Source organism: Doryrhamphus excisus, chromosome 1, assembly GCF_030265055.1.
Source record: "Doryrhamphus excisus isolate RoL2022-K1 chromosome 1, RoL_Dexc_1.0, whole genome shotgun sequence".
NCBI lineage: Eukaryota > Metazoa > Chordata > Actinopteri > Syngnathiformes > Syngnathidae > Doryrhamphus > Doryrhamphus excisus.
In genome coordinates, this window is record NC_080466.1 from 30,996,278 (window position 1) to 31,016,216 (window position 19,939).

The window sequence follows — 19,939 nt, forward strand, 5'->3', positions numbered from 1 at the left end:
ATCACGTTTCTCACATTTTTTCCAATTTCTGGCGTTTTAAAATCAGTCACATTTATACCCTTTTTATTTACAACATATTGCGCAACTGCAGGGTCTTGAGACACATGCTAACTCGCAAACTAGAGAGCGAGCGACCTAAACGGTAGCCTTCAAGTTATTTCCTTTAAACTTAAATAGCCAAAAACTTACCACTTCCACATGGATGGGGAGGATAACTATTAACAGTTATTTAACCTTTAACATGAACACGAATCAAACGAAATAATTTTTTCTGGGTACATGATACCATACAGCATCCATATCAAACTTGCGCGGGCCGCACTAACATTAAACATTCATATCAAGGCGGCGGCCTCAAACTAGTGTCCTGCGGGCCACATTTGGGTTGCGCGTCACACTGCGGAGGAGCAGTGCTTAAACTACGACAGAAATGTTTTGCACATGGTTGAATATTTATTCCTTTTAATGCTGATAATGCCGTTTAAATGTGTGTTTAAGAAAGCTGAATCCTACTGTGTTCAGTGTTTACATTTCAATAAATATTTGTTATCATGGTCATTTCTTCATGTAAATTGAGGGATCAAAAGCAGTATCGGCCACAAATATCGGCCCAAGCAAAATCGGCCATCGGCTAAGGGTGATGGAAAAAAAATCGGTATTGGCATCGGCCCCCAAAAAAACCATATCGGTCGATCCCTAATATATACACTCTTCTGGGTTCTTTTTCAGCCTGCTCGTTTCAATTCTCATGTACGTGCCAGTAAACGCATGTACGCCGCCAGACAATGGAACCATGCAATGGTGCAGCATGAAGGTCACAGTGCAGCAAGTACAGCTATGACCACCAGCATCATTTGTTCCACTTTAACATTTCCCCGTCCATCTTTCAGAAAATAATCAACCCATGTGTGACGTGTGAGCGTTTGCACCACCCTTGTGAGACAAGGGTACAGATATGTTGGTCATACACACACACACATACACACACGTGACCATACCTGTTTCCTGCGAGTTGAGCACCTCCAGGGCATGCATCATGGCACTGGCAAACACATTGGCATCCTCCTTGCTGCCAAAGTTCAGGCCATAAACCTGTCGGGCGTCCCGCCATTGGTGGAAGGTCTGTGTGGCCTGGTTGTACTTCAGCCCCTTGGGTATGGCACAGTTTATCACCACCTAAAAAGGTGATGGGGAACATCAAAAAGGCTCTTTAGATCACACATGTTCATATCACGGGGCTGCATGACGGTCGAGTGGTTAGCACGCAGACCTCACAGCTAGGAGACCGGGGTTCAATTCCACTTTAGGTCATCTCTTAGGTGTGGAGTTTGCATGTTCTCCTCGTGCATGCGTGGGTTTTCTCCGGGTACTCCGGTTTCCTCCCACATTCCAAAAATATAGCAAATCTATATCTGTATAACAGTCTGACTCACGCTGTCCTCTAGAACACTATATTACTACGAACACTATATTCATCACACAACAACTTTACACTCAAAGGGTAGCTAAGAAATATACGAGTTAAAAAAAACCCAAACTATTTTAATTTTCCCATAATGCATTTCATCCCAGAAAACCATTTCATTGGTTATGGCTGAGGCTTGCAGAAAAGCCACAGACCATCACACTACCACCACCAACATGCTAGGTTAATTGGCGACTCCAAATTGTCCATAGGTATGAATGTGAGTGTGAATGGTTGTTTGTCTATATGTGCCCTGTGATTGGCTGGTGACCAGTCCAGGGTGTCTCGCCCAAAATACAGCTGGGATAGGCTCCAGCACCCCCCGCGACCCTTGTGAAGAAAAGCGTTAGAAAATAAATGAATGAATGTTCATATCACCCAAATAGTTCAAAGTTTACCATATATTCACTTATTTGTAAATTCAATTACAACCGATTTCATACTACTGCAAAAATTTACAGCACAGCAGTATACTATCAATTCTTCAAATCTATCCAAGGATAAAAATGGTTGCTGAAACGTGAAGGGTGTGTTTACTAGCTGGGAAACTGACGAGTCAACGCAAACACATACGTCCTGCTTAAAATGCATGAACCAAAAATTGAGGATTATGCTTTCCATCAAGCAGTCAGCCACATGTCGTTACGCACGTCGTCCATCTTCCCGAGTTGTGCTGTGCATGTGTGGGTAGAATATGTGAGCAGTGTGTGTGTGTGTGTGTGCAGAAAGCTAATATGCACCCAGACATCTGAGCTTAGTTGCCATGGGAAGTGCTGACATCCTCCACTTTTTCAGTCCAAAGGAAAAAAAAATGGTCAAGACTGGAAAGAAAGGTTTAATGCTGTTTTTGTGTTTTGGACAGTTTACATGGGTAAGCCACAATATTTCATGAGGAAGGAACAGCATTGGAGTATGTTTCCGCGAGTTAATCAAATTTTTATTTTATTTTCAATATAGTGCCAGATTAATTTTTTTTATGTAAATGTTTTTTCACCGAAGACGAGGCAGTTTTTCCCAGCAGAAAACATCTCATTCACTGCAAGTCATCGTCCGTGTTACAACTCACGATTATTTTCGTAGTGTATTAATTTCTTGTTTCGATTAATCGAACCATTGGCTAGGCTCTAGACCACACATTAGCCACGTATACATGGACCCAAATATTCCAATTGCATTCGGTTTATTTGCTCAAACGGAAAGAATGTAACCTTTGTATACACCTCATTCCCAAAGAAAAGTGCCAATCCGAATGAATATAGGAATATGAATATATATGAATATAGGAAAATATCAGTTCCCAACCAAAAACTAGGCCCGGGACGATAATAAATCAATTAATCACACAATAAATGAAAATAAACTTAATACATTGCCATGGGCATGCGAGTCTATTCCTCAGTGGGTGGAGGTGGGGCCACTAGCATACACACAGAGTGTGCATACATGCAATATCTTGTTTAAACTTGGCTAAAACACAAACATAATACTGTTGGTCTCCATTTGAGAAGATGAAATCAGACTATATTTAATTTTTTTTAATAAAAGATATTAATTAAATGCCAAAATAGTTGTCAGTTAATCGGATAATGGGTTAATCCTTGATTAATTAATAATTGACAGCATACAGTACATGTACCACTGTAAAAAAACAATTAAAAAGGCAACCAAGTCTTCATGCTTCACTGATAGTATTTTTTCCTGAAGTGTTGTAATTTGTTTGGAGGGGGAGGAGCCAGAAATGTGTCAAAAATAGACATTTTTATGGGCTTAGCAACTACGAGGCCAGGTTTTTTTTTTTTTTTTTTAACGAAATGATTCATGACAAGTGCTGGCCTCGGGCTGTTTGCTCGTTTTTGTGGTTCTGGTTTGAGTTGTCTGTTTTTGTTTAAATTTTAGCTGACATTTGAGTTATGTGCATGTGTGCTTGTTGATATGGAGCAGTTACCATAGCGACACACTCATCAGCCCCCCCCCCAGTTTTAAAAGGTTAAAAGATCCACTGACCTGGTGATCTTGGATCTTGCGCCCTACTACACGGAAGGCATTGCTTCCCGTGTGGTGGTAGATGTGGACTCGGCTGAAACCAGTGGAACCGCCCGCTGGGACCCACTTCTTGTTGGCATCGTCGTAGACCATAACAGCCGCCCGTGCCTGGCAGATGCTCTGTTCACTGACGGGGACACACAAGGATAGAAAATGTCATTCCATTTTGTTGACATTAGAGGCATCCAAACTTTTCCACATTCCGACAAACCAAATCGCTACACATTGAGACATTACATTATCTTAATACTACATGAAGTCAGCCATGACATGTCCGCCATGATAAACTGAAAAAAAATCTTGTGTGGAAGTAGTTTTTGGCTAATTAAGTTTAGAAGAAAAACATTTGAGCTTAACCAGTTAGCTTGCTAGCTTATTAAAAATGTCTCCACCCATCTTGTGATGTTAGTAGTTTTTGGCTAATTAAGTTTAGAAGAAAAACATTTGAGGCTAACCGGTTAGCTTGCTAACCTATTAAAATGCCTCCACCCATCTTGTGTGGAAGTAGTTTTTGGCTAATTAAGTTTAGAAGAAAAACATTTGAGGCTAACCGGTTAGCTTGCTAACCGATTAAAAATGTCTCCACCCATCTTGTGTGGAAGTAGTTTTTGGCTAATTAAGTTTAGAAGAAAAACATTTGAGGCTAACCGGTTAGCTTGCTAACCGATTAAAAATGTCTCCACCCATCTTGTGTGGAAGTAGTTTTTGGCTAATTAAGTTTAGAAGAAAAACATTTGAGGTTAACTGGTTAGCTTGCTAGCTTATTAAAAATGTCTCCACCCATCTTGTGTGGTAGTTTTTGGCTAATTAAGTTTCGAAGAAAAACATTTGAGACTAACTGGTTAGCTTGCTAGCTTATTAAAAATGTCTCCACCCACCTTGTGATGTTAGTAGTTTTTGGCTTCTGAAGTTTAAAAGAAAAACATGAGACTAACCGCTTAGCTTGCTAGCTTATTAAAAATGTCTCCACCCATGATGTTAGTAGTTTTTGGCTAATTAAGTTTAGAAGAAAAACATTTGAGGCTAACCAGTTAGCTTGCTAGCTTATTAAAAATGTCTCCACTGATCTTGTGTGGAAGTAGTTTTGGGCTAATTAAGTTTAGAAGAAAAACATTTGAGGTTAACCGGTTAGCTTTCTAGCTTATTAAAAATGTCTCCACCCACTCATTTTGTGGAAGTAGTTTTTGGCTTCTTAAATTTAGAAGAAAAACATTTGAGGCTAACCGGTTAGCTTGCTAGCTTATTAAAAATGTCTCCACCTAAAACCAACTGGTCTTAAAATCACTTCATACTACATCCCTCCCACATTAGCTGTTAAACATAATAATCACTTGTTGAAAAAACGACTCAGAGAAGCCAATCCAAGCTTTCATGTCGGTGATGAAGCAAAGGCTCACACACACACACACACACACGTGCGTGCAATGCGCAGGTCGGACGAGAATAGTCATGGAAATGGATGATGGGATGAAAATTGTCATCTTCTTCATTAATGTTAATGAGGCTTTGGGAAATGGTTCTGACTTCAGAGAGGAAAAGAGCAGCTTGAGGGGCTTCGCCAGCATGCATGATGTCGTACGGCAGGATTAGTGGGTGCGCTCGCTACTGTTGTGTTCAGGGAGCAACAGATTTATAGAAACTGGGAAGAGAGGGTAGACCGACAGGAATGGTTCAATTGCAGGGAACTAAATGTGTTGGTTAAAAAGCATACAAAAGAAGCAGGAGTGGACAAGTTGAATTGTTGGCTGAATGGAAAATCATGACTCATTTCTCTACCGATAGGTTCAGGTTACATAACTAGCCAACAGACTTTTCTAAAAATAGACGCACCAAAAAAAAGGAGTAGCAGAAATTCCAGTCATATCTTTTTTACATGAAGCCAAAAAAATGATACTCCTTGCATAAAATAAAACATTCATTCCATTTTCCACCACATATACACCAGGGAGGCGGAGCCTATCCAAGATGAATTTGGCCAATGGATGATTATTTTCTAAAACGGCTAAAGTACGTCACACAGAAACGACATTCTGGGTGCCCTGAAACTGAAAACGCCCGCTCATTTTTTCATTTTTTTTATAAACTAGCAATCCACTACTTTTTAAGAATGATGACGTCAGCGACCTGTCATGGCTTTGATGAGAAGCCATATTTCGATATTTTTCAACATTCTGATATTTTCTTGTCTTATACTCCCAAAATTACAAACAGGATCAGGACTCACTTCCAAATGCGCAAAAAAAAAAAACTAATTATCTGAAACTTTAGCGGGCTGCACGGTGGACGAGTGGTTAGCGCGCAGACCTCACAGCTAGGAAACCAGGGTTCAATTCCACCCTCGGCCATCTAATGTGTGGAGTTTGCATGTTCTCCCTGTGCATGCGTGGGTTTTCTCCAGGTACTCCGGTTTCCTCCCACATTCCAAAAACATGCTAGGTTAATTAGCCACTCCAAATTGTCCATAGGTATGAATGTGAGTGTGAATGGTTGTTTGTCTATATGTGCCCTGTGATTGGCTGGCCACCAGTCCAGGGTGTACTCCACCTCTCGCCTGAAGACAGCTGGGATAGGCTCCAGCACCCCTGCGACCCTTGTGAAGATAAGCGGTAGAAAATGAATGAATTCACAAATTGTACTGCTGCATGGAACCATGTAAAGACCTAACAGTACTGGTCAAGGCACGGATCCCTGTGGGACACCATGACCAATTTTGCTACACATTATTACCAATAGATGCAAACTGTAAGCGACCAGACAAATAGGACTTCAACCAGTTGAAAGCAGTTCCTCCAGCTGGGGTAGGCTCCAGCACAAACCCACGCATGCAAACTCCACACAGAGATGCCCGAGGGTGGAATTGAACTCGGGTCTCCTAGTTGTGTGCCGTGCGCTCTAACCACTCTTCCACCGTGCAGTCGGAGAATACAACATCCTAACTACATTTATAGGTCTCTAAAGTGGTATGCAAAACAAATTACATAATTCAGTTTTGACCGAGGTATTCCTGATGGAGTATTTTAGTCTTTGCATGAAGCAAAAGCGGCTACAAATCTAAAAAAAAAAAAATGTTATGATGCTATGAAGGTACATAGATTTTCATAAAAACGCGGTTAAGGCTGCCAATTTTTGAATCAGTTGGAAGACATTTGATGAGAAAATACCCTCCACTCTCAAGTATGAGTCATCGCCTCATTCAGATGGCAGGAAGGAAAAAGACAAACACATGATTGCATGATCGAGAAAGGGGGGGGGGGCACTTCAGGTGTGACAACAACTCACCAGAAGTGTCTAAATATAATATAGTAGCTAAGAATATGAACAACAGCCATGGTGTGGGAATGAATAAGTGTGTGGCAGGACAATAAACACATAAACGCAACACAGGCTCTCCGGCGACACACAACACACACCCGGTGATCACCGTTTGAGTGCCGTTTTTTTTCTAAATGATTGACATCACAGCCTGGTGATTACCTGATGACCGTAAACCGCTTTATTTAAGCAGGAGGCTTGTTAAATAAGTCGATAGCGCTAATTCAAAGAATCCCCGTGGATTGAATGAAGTGAAGCATTAGCTCAATCAAGAGATCGCTCCCCAGACAAATCAGCCCCCAGGTTGGTGTGGATTTTATGGCCTCCACTGCAACAAGTAGTGATGGAATCACCTCCCGCAGAGCACAACAAGCCGGTTGCAACCTTTCACTGACGATAACACTTTGTCCAACTATTGGAAGTGTAATGTTGACTTACTGGTGCAAACTACAACACATGTCACTCGCTAAATGTACTGCAAAAAAGGTCAGTAAGGATAATTCAGAAAATATGCTCCTTATTTCTAAAATGACAAATACTTCAACTTGCTGATATAGTTCATCGTCAAACAGCTAAAATAATGCATAAGGCTAAAAATAAGCAATTAGCTAAAAATGTCATCCAATACTTCTCGAAGTGAGGAGAAATATGATGTACATTTGAAACACTTCTATGCTAGGACTACGTTATGCTAGCCATAGCATTTCAGTATGTGGAATCAAACTATGGAATGGATTGAGTAAGGAAATCAAACAATGCACAACGATGAGCCAATTCAAGAAACAATACAAGCAGTTGATGTTTGCTAAATACAAGGATGAAGAGTCTTGAACCAGTCATGACACTTACTATGGTACGCATTATGGCATTGGATGCTCATATGACCTCGTACTTCGGTACGTGACAAAAAATAAAAAATTAAATAAAACTAAAAGAACAAAAATTCATAAAATATTTTTTTAATAAAAAAATATATTCGGAAAGCAGGAAGTGAACAAATGTAACAGTTACTGATTGTAAAAGTACCAGATGGAGGGGTAGGATTTAATAAGCTTTGCTTCTTCCTACTCCTTTTGGACATGTGGAACTGGGAACTGATTATGGGATGCATTCAATTGTAATCTGATGCATGTTCAAATGAAATAAAACCATTACCATAAATAAATGTTGCCAAAAAACTATGAGGGCCGATTATGCAAAGCACACGTCAGCAGAACAAAGTCCATCTTATGAGCTCACAAAAGGTGTCGGGTCACGGTGCGTGTTAATGATGCAATGGCACCGTGCACAGAAGTCAGCCTTTGGAGGGTGTTTCAGAGGTTGAGAGTAGAGGTTGTGTGTTAAGTGGCAGACTGGTAGCTTTAACGAGGGTGAAACCACGTTTACCTTTCACACAGGCACAGGAGGCACATTCACAAACATAAGGGGTCTGGACTACATGAAAACTGAAATCCTTGTGTGGAACTGAACCGAACCAACAATTACTGCTTTCTGTTAGAGGAGCTGATAAATGTGGAAGTCAGCAATGTAGGTAATCTGTATCTAAACCAAGCCCTCAGGGAGAACCACCAACAGAAGACAAATCCCTGGGAAGCTCGTAGAGGAACAACTTCCAGGATAATTTTTTTTTTCTTACTAAGAATGCAACGGCACGCCATAATCATGGTTCGGTACATACTTCGGCTTTAAGGTCACAGTTTGGGAACAAAGTGTAGAACATAAAACCGCTTAGCATTTGTGTAAACAATGGCGACACATTGCTTTCATATTATCCTCTTATTTGTCTATTTACATATTTTAACCAGGAGAGCTAGACTGTTATTGTCCTAAAAAAAAATATCTTAAAAATTGTGCCAACTTGTAATTATCTGGGCTGAACCAACAAAAACGTTTCTGCATCATCCTGTCACGGACATTGCTATTAGGAAATGGTGTAATTTTTGCCATATTGGCTATAAATTTGGAACGGAATTTGCCAGAAAACATGGAGGATTACATTCCTACATGTCCAATACAGAGGAAAAATATTTTTGAAGACTTCTGCTGTTCCAGTACCCGATGATGAGGTCTGACTTTTCTGTATTACTCTTTTGAATGCATATCGTTTTGAGAAGCAAATCCGAAGCAATCCGACTGAACATATAATGGGATTTTCCCAGGGGTGGAATATTTGTTTCCCCAATCTGATTGAGGTATCTTGTACCCGCTCAAATGGAAAGTTGTCAGGGTGCGTTCTTCTTCGTGGTGTTTTTCTTCTTCTGTTGTTTATTGGCGGTTGGCAAGCAAGCTTTCGGTGTGCATTAGCGCCTAAACCCTTCGTGAAATTGTGTAAATATTTCCAAGTTATCTCATAAGCATGTCTGAATCATATTAACTGTAACATAATCCCAACCAAATACAGTACATACCCACTTTTCATGGGGGTTGCATTCCAGGACCACCAGCAACTGGTAAAAATATGCCCATAAAAATGTCTGTTTTTATGAACATGAACGTGAAATATTCGCCAAACTGTTGCTGGCCTCAGAAGCAGCATGCTCTTGCCGGGAAAGGTACATTAATTTCGGACACAATTTGTGTCCACGTGGTGCTCCCAATCCCGGCTTCTCAGCTCTTTTGAGCCTCTGACAAAGTGTGCCCGACAAGAAAACATAAAAGACGTCTTTGGGGGCTAATTAATTTATATATTTTGGAAAAACCATGATAGAGTGACTCTGCAAAATTCAAAGCGCAATGTAATGAGACACAAATTATTCTAAATTTTACTTTTGCGTCTGACGCACAAAAAAACCGCAGCGTTTAAAGACAGTCAAACAAAGTGTGAAATATCAACGCTTGTCAAAAAACATCCAATTGTAGAGTGGTGTAAACAGTGGTACGTTTATGCTAGCACATCTTAGCTATATTAGCATGTCTTCAATGTTTTTTGTGGAATAGCAAATGTGAAAGAATCCACTGTAGTCATTCAAACCGGAATAAACTCTAAAGTAGTACAAAAGAAGAGTTTCGTTTTGTCAAATTTTTTGGTCTCCAAAAAAAACCAAACCCATAGAAGAGCAGCGTGAAAGAACATTGTACGCAAAATAATAGCAAATACACAAATATTTTGATGACAACAGGTACATACCGATGAATTTCCATTTTAGACGCCAGTGCACATCTTTGGTTGTGGACGCTTGCGGAGGCTTTGCAAAGTAGACCCGACGACTGGATCTGCATGGCTCCACACCGCAACCTTCCACTTTCTGCTTCACCCACTCCTCGCCCGTCCTCCCCCAGCTTCGGTTGCTAATACACGACAAACCTCGCTCCCGATGGCGACCCCCGTCATGGACAGACCTTCCCCTTTGCGTTGGGTATGCGGGGTAATCTGTGGATTCCCCTCCCTCCTACCAAACTCTCCTCTTCATCATTAATGCCGGGCGCCGCGGTTATCAGGGGGAATTCCTTGCATATTCATACGTGCCGTGTCAGCAGTGTCAAGCCAGCGAGTGAGGAATCAAAGCGAGCCAAGAGTCGGCCGGCGATGCTTTTTTTTTTCCCGGTGGCAGCAACAGACAGTTAAATCCTGGCTTTCTCACTGCAGCCGCTACAGCAGACGGGTATCCAGGCAACAGGCTCTGGTGCTCTCGGGGGCTCCCTGACAAGAGGGAAGCTGTTACAGGGAAATCACCGCAGGTTGAACCACACAGCCCAGGGGAAGATCCAAAAAAAGGGCAATGGGGAGAGACTGTGTCTTGTGTTTTCTTCTTCTGCTAAGCTAACTCGCGTTGCGTCCGTTCACTGATACCCCCCCCCCCCCTCCTCTCCATGCATCTCTAACTCGGTTCTTTCTCCCTCTATCTCTTACTGGATCCATCCAAATATAGTATTGACACCAAGGGTAGTATCCGTATCGAGTCGATACTAGCGGGATGAGATCTTCTGTGCTTATTTGACTTTGTTCATATATCCTTTTCATTGGTTGTTGATTAAAGTCAAGAGAAATCATGTTTGGTCAATGTTGAGATCTTTAAAAAAAAAAAAAACAAATCGAATATGATCTGAACAAAACCGTGATCAATGTTTTGAATCCCTTTGGACGGTGGACAGACGACAATGAAACCATTGGTCAAAGGGTCCAATTGATCCAATGGGGCCAAGGACAACTCGGTTGCTGTAAAGGATAACCTTAACCCTCTAACCGTAAACCCAACAACCAACCCTAACCTAACACCAAACCAAAACACTAACCCATAACCTCTCGCCCTAATCCTAACACCTACCACAAACCCCAACTCTAACCTCAAACTCCTAGCCCTAACACAAACCTAAGCCTGACCCAAAACACTAACCCAACCTCTTGTCCTAGCCTTAGACAGTAACCTTAATCCTAACACCGAACACAAACCCCAACCCCAACTCTAACCTCGAACTCCTAGCCCTAACACAAACCTAAGCCTGACCCAAAACACTAACCCCAACCCATAACCTCTTGTCCTAGCCCTAGACAGTAACCTTAATCCTAACACCAAACACAAACCCCAACTCTAACCTTGAACTCCTAGCCCTAACACAAAACTAAGCCTGACCCAAAACACTAACCCAACCTCTTGTCCTAGCCCTAAACAGTAACCTTAATCCTAACACCTACCACAAACCCCAACTCTAACCTCGAACTCCGAGCCCTAACACAAACTTAAGCCTGACCCAAAACACCAACCCCAACCCATAACCTCTTGTCCTAGCCCTAGACAGTAACCCTAATCTTAACACCTACCACAAACCCCAACTCTAACCTCAAACTCCTAGCCCTAACACAAACCTAAGCCTGACCCAAAACACTAACCCCAACCCATAACCTCTTGTCCTAGCCTAGACAGTAACCCTAATCTTAACACCTACCACAAACCCCAACCCATAACCTCTTGTCTTAGACTTACACAGTAACCTTAATCCTAAAACCTAACACAAACCCCAACCCCAACTCTAACCTCGAACTCCTAGCCCTAACACAAACCTAAGCCTGACCCAAAACACTAACCCCAACCCATAACCTCTTGTCCTAGCCCTAGACAGTAACCCTAATCTTAACAACTACCACAAAACCTAACCTGCCTCAAAACCCTCGACCTCAACCCCTAACCAGTATAACATATCAGACCCCACCACAGACCTGTTGCTGAAAGCGACATAGATCCCCAAATGTACCACACGTCTCTAGGGGTGAGCTCAACAAATAGGTTGCGTATTAAGTAACAAGCAGGTGCACCAAAACTGCAGACCTATTGTTCTTACACAACAGGTGGCATGTGAATAGACACTTCTTTTTGGAATATTGTTTTGACAGATACATCAATCAAAATATAAAAGCACAAAAAAGTCACCCATTGTGTACTTCCATCAACTGTTGGATAATAAAATGGACGTTATTACACATGATCCAGCTGGGAACTACTGATCACTGACTGCTGACAAAGCTCACGTGGGTGGGATCTCTGCTTCATCCTAAAAAGTATTCCTGATCACTCAGTTTCATTGCTAATAATAAATCTGAAATATCCGTCTTCCAGGCCTCGGAGCATGCATGCAGCATGACCCTTCAATTCTCGATATCAGCGCTAGCTCTGTGTTGCTGTCATATGACCTGCCTTTTCTCTGCTGTCCCATCTGGACAATTATGTCATTGTTGCCGGGTGAATTCGCCCTGCAGGGCGAGTTTGACAGATGCACAGTATAGGACTTAGTATGGTGCCATTTCTGGCTCCATATATAAGTTGGGTTTCCTGGATGGATATATAGATGATGGACGGATAGAAGGATTGATTTTAAAAATGTGTTTAAAAGTGATATATCAAATGATAAAATGTTAGAGGGTTTTTTTTAGTAAATCCCAATGAAGTGCATTGTGAGCTAGCTCATACAAAGTCAATTCTCTTCTTATAATGCACAGAAAAGGAAAGAAATTGGCAGTTCCCCTTTTATAAAAATGTGTTTAAAAGTGATATATCAATTGATAAAATGTTAGAGGTTTTTTTTTTTAGTAAATCCCAATGACGTCCATTGTGAGCTAGCTCATACAAAGTCAATTCTCTTCTTATAATGCACAGAAAAGGAAAGAAATTGGCAGTTCCCCTTTTAAAAATGTGTTTAAAAGTGATATATCAAATGATAAAATGTTAAATCTCAATGATGTGCATTGTGAGCTAGCTCATACCAAGTCAATTCTCTTGTTATAATGCACAGAAAAGGAAAGAAATATGCAGTTCCTCTTTTAAAAAATGTGCTTAAAAGTGATATATCAATTGATAAAATCTTAGATGTTTTTTTTAGTAAATCCCAATGATGTGCATGTGAGCTAGCTCATACAAAGTCAATTCTCTTCTTATAATGCACAGAAAAGGAAAGAAATTGGCAGTTCCCCTTTTAAAAAATGTGTTTAAAAGTGATATATCAATTGATAAAATCTTATAGGTGTTTTTTTTTAGTAAATCCCAATGATGTGCATTGTGAGCTAGCTCATACAAAGTCAATTCTCCTGTTACAATGCACAGAAAAGGAAAGAAATTGGCAGTTCCCCTTTTAAAAAATGTGTTTAAAAGTGATATATCAATTGATAAAATGTTAGAGGTTTTTTTTTAGTAAATCCCAATGATGTGCATTGTGAGCTAGCTGATGCCAAGTCAATTCTCTTGTTATAATGCACAGAAAAAGAAAGAAATATGCAGTTCCCCTTTTAAAAAATGTGTTTAAAAGTGATATATAAATACATGTTTGAGAAACATCACCTCCCATTCTGTGTGGAAGTGGTAAGTTTGGACTTCTTATTTTGTCCTTCATCTAAATTGGAAAGGCTAACTAGTTAGCTCAGCAGCTCGCTATGCTAGTTGTGTCACTGCCGTGATCCCGTATCCTGCGCAATATGGCGTAAAGGTGACTTATAGGGTGTTATTTCATATCTACAGGGCTTTAATGATGTTTAAATGTATTTATGAAGTCTTACACGAGTTTTCTATGTTTTAACTACAAAAATATTCAATTTATTTATATTGAATCCTACTTCACGGATATTACTTCAATTAAAAAATGATTGTGAAATGATGTTCTTTGTAGCCGTGTTCCATCTGCAATTTTATTTAAACCATCCTTGAGCATCCAAATGGAGGCCATGCGCTGTGAAAAATATTTTGGCTCCGCCAAAAACGCAAAGGACGGTGCGCTTGTGTGAAAGCTTATTCGCAACACTGGGCCTGCAGCGTGATGTTTAACACCCGAGACTCATTTCTCCCCACACTGCAGTACATATTGTACTGCAAAGCACACAAGTATAAATGCTCAAGTCATGTGAAAAAGACTGTGAAAGTGTCAAAGGAGAAATAGTCCAAAAGTAGAAAAAAAGCACCATCACGGAGGCCAACACAGCATACGCTTTCACCGTAACCTGAGGGAACGAGTCTAAAAACGAAGAACGCTTTAATGTTTTCTCTGCTCCACAGCTCCTTTAGGAAATTACAGCCACTTTGGAGGCAATGAAGGAGAAAAACAGCCCATCACCACATGGTGTGTGATGACTGCTATCGTGTACCCAAGTAAGAAGCTCCTTCTGATTGGACTGGGAGGACTAGGAGAGTCACAGCTGTTCTATAAATATAACAGCTCCTCATCTGGTGAAAGAAATAGCCCTTTAAAAAGAGGTGCTGCAAATAATGAATGAATGAGATGTTACTTCAGGTCGGGGAGCGGGGGGGACGTGAGAGACGGGGACTACTTTCAATACTAGTCCAGACCCACCAACATGTACACATTAATTGTACTCAACATGCAGTTTGACTCGGGGCTGCAGACTCAGTCTGACTCACAATGTCATCTTACTAAGAACACTATATTCATCACACAGCAACTTTACACTCTAAGGGTAGCTAAGAAATATACGAGTTAAAAAACTATTTTGATTTTCCCATAGCACATTTGGCTGAAGGCTGCACAGCGGTCGAGTGGTTAGCGCACAGACCTCACAGCTAGGAGACCAGGGTTCAATTCCACCCTCGGCCATCTCTGTGTGGAGTTTGCATGTTCTCCCCGTGCATGCGTGGGTTTTCTCCGGGTACTCCGGTTTCCTCCCACATTCCAAAAACATGCTAAGTTAATTGGCGACTCCAAATTGTCCATAGGTATGAATGTGAGTGTGAATGGTTGTTTGTCTATATGTGCCCTGTGATTGGCTGGCCACCATTCCAGGGTGTACCCCAGCCTCTCGCGGGGTAAATTGGGGGGTTGCGAAAACATTTGTCCCCTGTGGGGGCATGACAGAAGATAACTGAAAACCACTGCATTACCCTAAAATTACCCCCTCCGGGTAAAGGAGGCTGACGTCATTGCAGCGCCCCAATCAATGTGTTGCTAATACGCAATGGGAAAACTATTTCCATTTTAAACTTGTATCTCTATATGCTTGTACATTTCTGAGGTATACTTTTGGAGTGTTAAGATGCTGTGTGATGAATTTAGTGTTCTCAGTAAGTCACGACACCGTGACTGTTATATTGTTATACTGTTATATATAATGAACTCCTGAGATTTCCTATGGGCTGACAAGCTCTTATAGCTTGTGATTGACTATTTTCCTTTCCATAAAACTGGAAAAAGTTCATATAAATAATACAAAGCTAAGATGCAGGCCCTTAGCGTAAATACCATGGACTTGCTAATTCTAGTCCTGTTACTTCAAAAAGGAGTCATCTCGGCTTCTGAAACGTACACAAAATGAAATAGTCGCCTGAGATGGGCGTAGTTTAATGTGAAGTATACTTTTGGAGTGTTGAGATGCTGTGTGATGAATTTAGTGTTCTCAGTAAGCGAGATGGGCGTAGTTGAATGCATCTATATCAGATTTACCGCTGAAATTTAAGATTTAGAGAGTTAAAACAAACAAATTGCACCGATTCTGTGGAATAGGACTCGAGTTGGTTGACCTAAACGGATAATTCTCATAAACCGGCCTTTAATATACGTCAGTGTTATACACTGTAAACCTAATACTTAATACTGTAAATAGGGAACAGTTTGATTTATAGCAGATTAAGCAGTTCCTTCATTTGTGACCTACATCACTCGATCCCGCCATCCAATAATAACTCCAAGTGAGCAACCAGAAACTTACGAGTCACGAGTCATCTTGGCAACAACCACGGGCGAATCCACCACCTCCGCTTACAACAAAAATGTGTTGTCGAAAGTGTTTGTCCGGATTCTTTGAGGCCTCCACTTCGTCGACAGACTCCTTGGCAGTGTGGACGACCGACTGGCGGACTTCAGACGAAGGGAGGGGGGGGGGGGGGGGAAGCGAGTGGCCTTTAGGCCGACAGTGATAGTGGGAGGGCGCACAGTCGCACACCCACCCACACTCGTTCACCTCGTTGGAGTCGGGGGCTAAAAGTGGAGTGGCAAGGGGGGGGGGGGGGGGTGTAACTCTCCTCTTCACCAAAAATAGATATTGTGACCTGCATGCATCATCAGCCAGGATTATCCGGAGGGATTTGTCGGGAGCCACCAGTACCAAGTCTGTTCATTCCATCCAGATGATACAATCGTTAACAACACAAGCAAACAATTGATAATGCCACAGACTCCATAAAAGTTCTTGGGGAACTTTTCTTCCTCAAGCACATTAAACATTAAAGACGGGCAAGTACATTAAAGTCAACTTATTATGCTTTTTCCACTTTTTCTGCCCTATAAATGTAGTTAGAATGTTGTATTCTCATGTTAAACCATGCCAAAGTTTCAGATAATGAGGTTCACGCATTTGGAAGTGAGCCCTGAAAGAAGTTTGGGATGGCTCTGGTTTTGGGAAGCTTCACTGTTTTACGAGGCAAGTTCAGGAAAAAGTTATCGGAGCAAGAGAAAAATATTTTCATCTGTCAAAAAACTCAAGCTAGTGTCCTACGGGCCACATTTGGCCCGCGGGCCGCGTGTTTGAGACCCCTGGTCTAATCTCTTTTTGTTTTGTCTAAAGCCGTTTGACCTGAAAATAACTCGAGACAGTCACTAGGTGACTTGTTTTTTTGTTTTGTTTTTTTAAAATATTTTGCACTATTCACTTTATCTTGCTAAAATAACTCTATGCTAGATGTAATAAAAGGAAATAATTGTATTATTTTTACATTGTCTCAATATAACAATATCATGCAATGATCTTAAAACAGGGGTCTCAAACACGCGACCCGCGGGCCAAATGTAGCCCACAGGACACTAGTTTGAGGCCCCCACCTTGATATGAAAGTTTAATGTTAGTGCGGCCCGTGCAAGTTTGATATGGATGCTGTATGGTATCATGTACCCAGAAAAAATGATTACGTTTGATTAATGTTCATGTTAAAGGTTAAATAACTGTTAATAGTTATCCTCCCTATCCGTGTGGAAGTGGTAAGTTTTTGGCTTTTTTAAGTTTAAAGGAAATAACTTGAAGGCTACCGTTTAGGTCGCTAGCTCTCGAGTTTGCGAGTTAGCATGTGTCTCAAGACCCTGCAGTTGCGCAATATGTTGTAAATAAAAAGAGTATAAATGTGACTATAGTCGTGTTTTGTCATGTCTACAGGGAACATTATTATTATATTTATTTATTACTGATTGATTGATTTTCTTTATTCTTGATTTGTTTATTTTTCATCTCATTTTGTGCAGAAAAATAAAAAATTAAGATATTTGAGAACAGTGGAATGTTTTATCAGAGCTTTTCTTGTAGAAAATTGGAACCAAAGCAAAGTTTTTAAATAAATTTTTTAATAAATGCGTTTTTTTTTGTTTTTTTTTGAAAACCTGATGCGGCCCAGACTCACCCAGACCCTAGCTCCAGTGGCCCCCCAAGTAAATTGAGTTTGAGACCCCTGTCTTAAAACGTATTGGCAATAGTGGCTTTGTATGGGATCAATACCCAACAGTATCGCCCATCCCTAGTTTTTATGTGAAAAGCTTGCATAATCCGTCCCCTTTAAAGCACTCTCCCACAGCCCACACACTCCATCCATTCACTAACTTCCCTCCAGCCCATCCTCTCCATCATCTCCTCCATTCCCACACTGTGCATCCTTTCTCCGTCCCTCCCCCCTCCCTTCATTCAGTGTCCCCTTTCTCCTCTCCTCAGCTCACCTCTCATGCTAATAGGTCTTAAGTGGGGTCTCTATGGTGATGTCCTTTTTTATTCCCGTAAGGAGAAGCAGGCCATTGGTCCTGACGGGATTACTCTTCTGTCTGAGGCTGAGCACATGACTGTTCGTGAGCTAGCATTTGAATCAAACAATGATAATGACAGAGAAGCTTGCATAAACGTGACAATCTTTCAAATATTTGCATCAAAACAATGTTCAGTATCATGATAGAAGATTTTTTTTAGCATAGTCCTGTCTGATAATGCGGTGTCAACGTGATAAAGCTGGTAGCGTTGGTTCCTTTCTCCCTTATCTACATATTGGAATGACCGCCTTGCCACTCAAGATGAGTAATTAAGGTCAGAACCATAAAAAGCTGATTGAATATTCTCTCTGGGCGCGCTAATAAAACACATCACCTGTTGATAATGTGCAGTACCATCCCTGTGTTACACACTACCATCAAAAAAAGCAGGAGTACAGTAACATTAGAGCCCTCTACACCTGGCATAACACCCCTATAGCAAACTTTACACTCCTTTTACCCAACATTGTAGATATAATCAGAGCAAATAAGCTACTTATGATATAAATAAAACTTGTGCTTGTGTATGTTGCGGTAAATGGTGCCCAGTGCTGGGATGGGTGACAGGCAGGAAGTTACATTATGTAACGTTACATTGATAAGAGAGGACATTACATAACATTACCTTAACAATGCATGTATGAAAACATGAAAAAAAACACGAGCTATGATACAACTAATGACAAGAAATCATGACTCAATTACAGTCCGACTCACAGCGTCATCTTACAAACAACATTAAACTCATCACGCAGCCACTTAACACTCAAAAGGTACTGTACCTAAGAAATACACATTACATGTACCAATACTGGTTTGCATTACTGCTTGAGGAGTAGTTCATTGGAGGACAAGGAGCCACAGGAGTGGCGCACAGTGCCTAGAGGGAGGCTGACGTCACTGCAGCATGCCAATGAATGCAATAGTATATGGGAATTGTATTTTTTATTTTACTGGTGTAGGTTTGCGTATTTCTGAGGTATACTTGTGGCTTGTTAAGTTGCTGTGTGATGATTTTAGTGTTCTCTGTAAGATGACACAATGAGTCAGACTGTTAAATTGTTAAATTATTCGTAGATTAGCCGCATCACTAAGCCACAAGTTTAAGAAAAAAATAGCAGCTTTTGCACCAGAATTTACGGTACTTCTTTGCTAACAGTGTTAGCAAGTTTATGCATTTCTTTGGTTTCTTAGGTGGCAAAGGTTAGCATCTTATCTTTCCTCATTTTCCACTTTCCCAGTCATATTCAAAGCAGTGAAAGACACCTTCCATGAAACCACTAGCATAAATGTTTATAAGGAGCGGAGCCAGTCTGTCATGACAACAAATAACAGGAACTGTCATTTGCCATCTGCCTGCTTTGTTTCAGTGGTCGTGGTTCCACAAATCTGCAATACAAGAAACACAACCAACTTGAATTCAGATCACACTCCCCAAAAAATTTGCCCCACATTACAGCTCAGACGGGAGCAAGAACTTGGCACAATGTCATCCTTTATTGTCCGCCACAGATGGCAACTTTACACGCTTGGACTGAATCCGGACGGGACTCTTTAAAAAAGTTCTCTACAGCTCATTCTGCACTCATGATCACAGAACGCATCAGACAGTCTCCGGGGGGGTCTCCCAGGTCTACAACGGTGACGTAAGTGGAGGTTTAGTGCAGGTCACAACTTATACTGTACCTATGTTTACTCCTAAATCACTCGTGCTGTATACAGAACACATGAAGAATTAAACACAAGTGTGAAATGAAATAGTAATACAGTAAACAGTGCTTGGAAGACCACTACACTGCGTAGTTATCACTGTTCGTTTCATAGGAGCAGATCCTTTCACTTGTTCAGGACACCAAAGTGCAAAGTAATCATTTTAGTAGCATAATGGTGAAATATTAAAAGAAAAAA

At 41.0% G+C, this 19,939-nt stretch overlaps 1 protein-coding gene across 5 annotated transcripts in view; it reads right to left on the minus strand.

The window, feature by feature from the left end:
* enah (ENAH actin regulator) overlaps positions 1 to 19,939 on the minus strand; it is a 55,791-nt gene that overhangs the window by 26,800 nt on the left and 9,052 nt on the right. Inside the window, exons 1-3 of one of the 5 annotated variants that reach the window (XM_058045865.1) lie at positions 15,960 to 16,108; positions 3,470 to 3,635; positions 999 to 1,176 (exon numbers count right to left, since the gene is read on the minus strand). In XM_058045865.1, coding sequence (XP_057901848.1) covers positions 999 to 1,176; positions 3,470 to 3,635; positions 15,960 to 15,973 — 358 coding nt within the window. In that variant the 5' untranslated portion in view covers positions 15,974 to 16,108. Of the gene's footprint in view, positions 1 to 998; positions 1,177 to 3,469; positions 3,636 to 9,947; positions 10,593 to 15,959; positions 16,109 to 19,939 lie in introns of those variants that run through there. The other 4 variants (XM_058045864.1, XM_058045868.1, XM_058045869.1 and 1 more) reach the window with 4 other exon arrangements.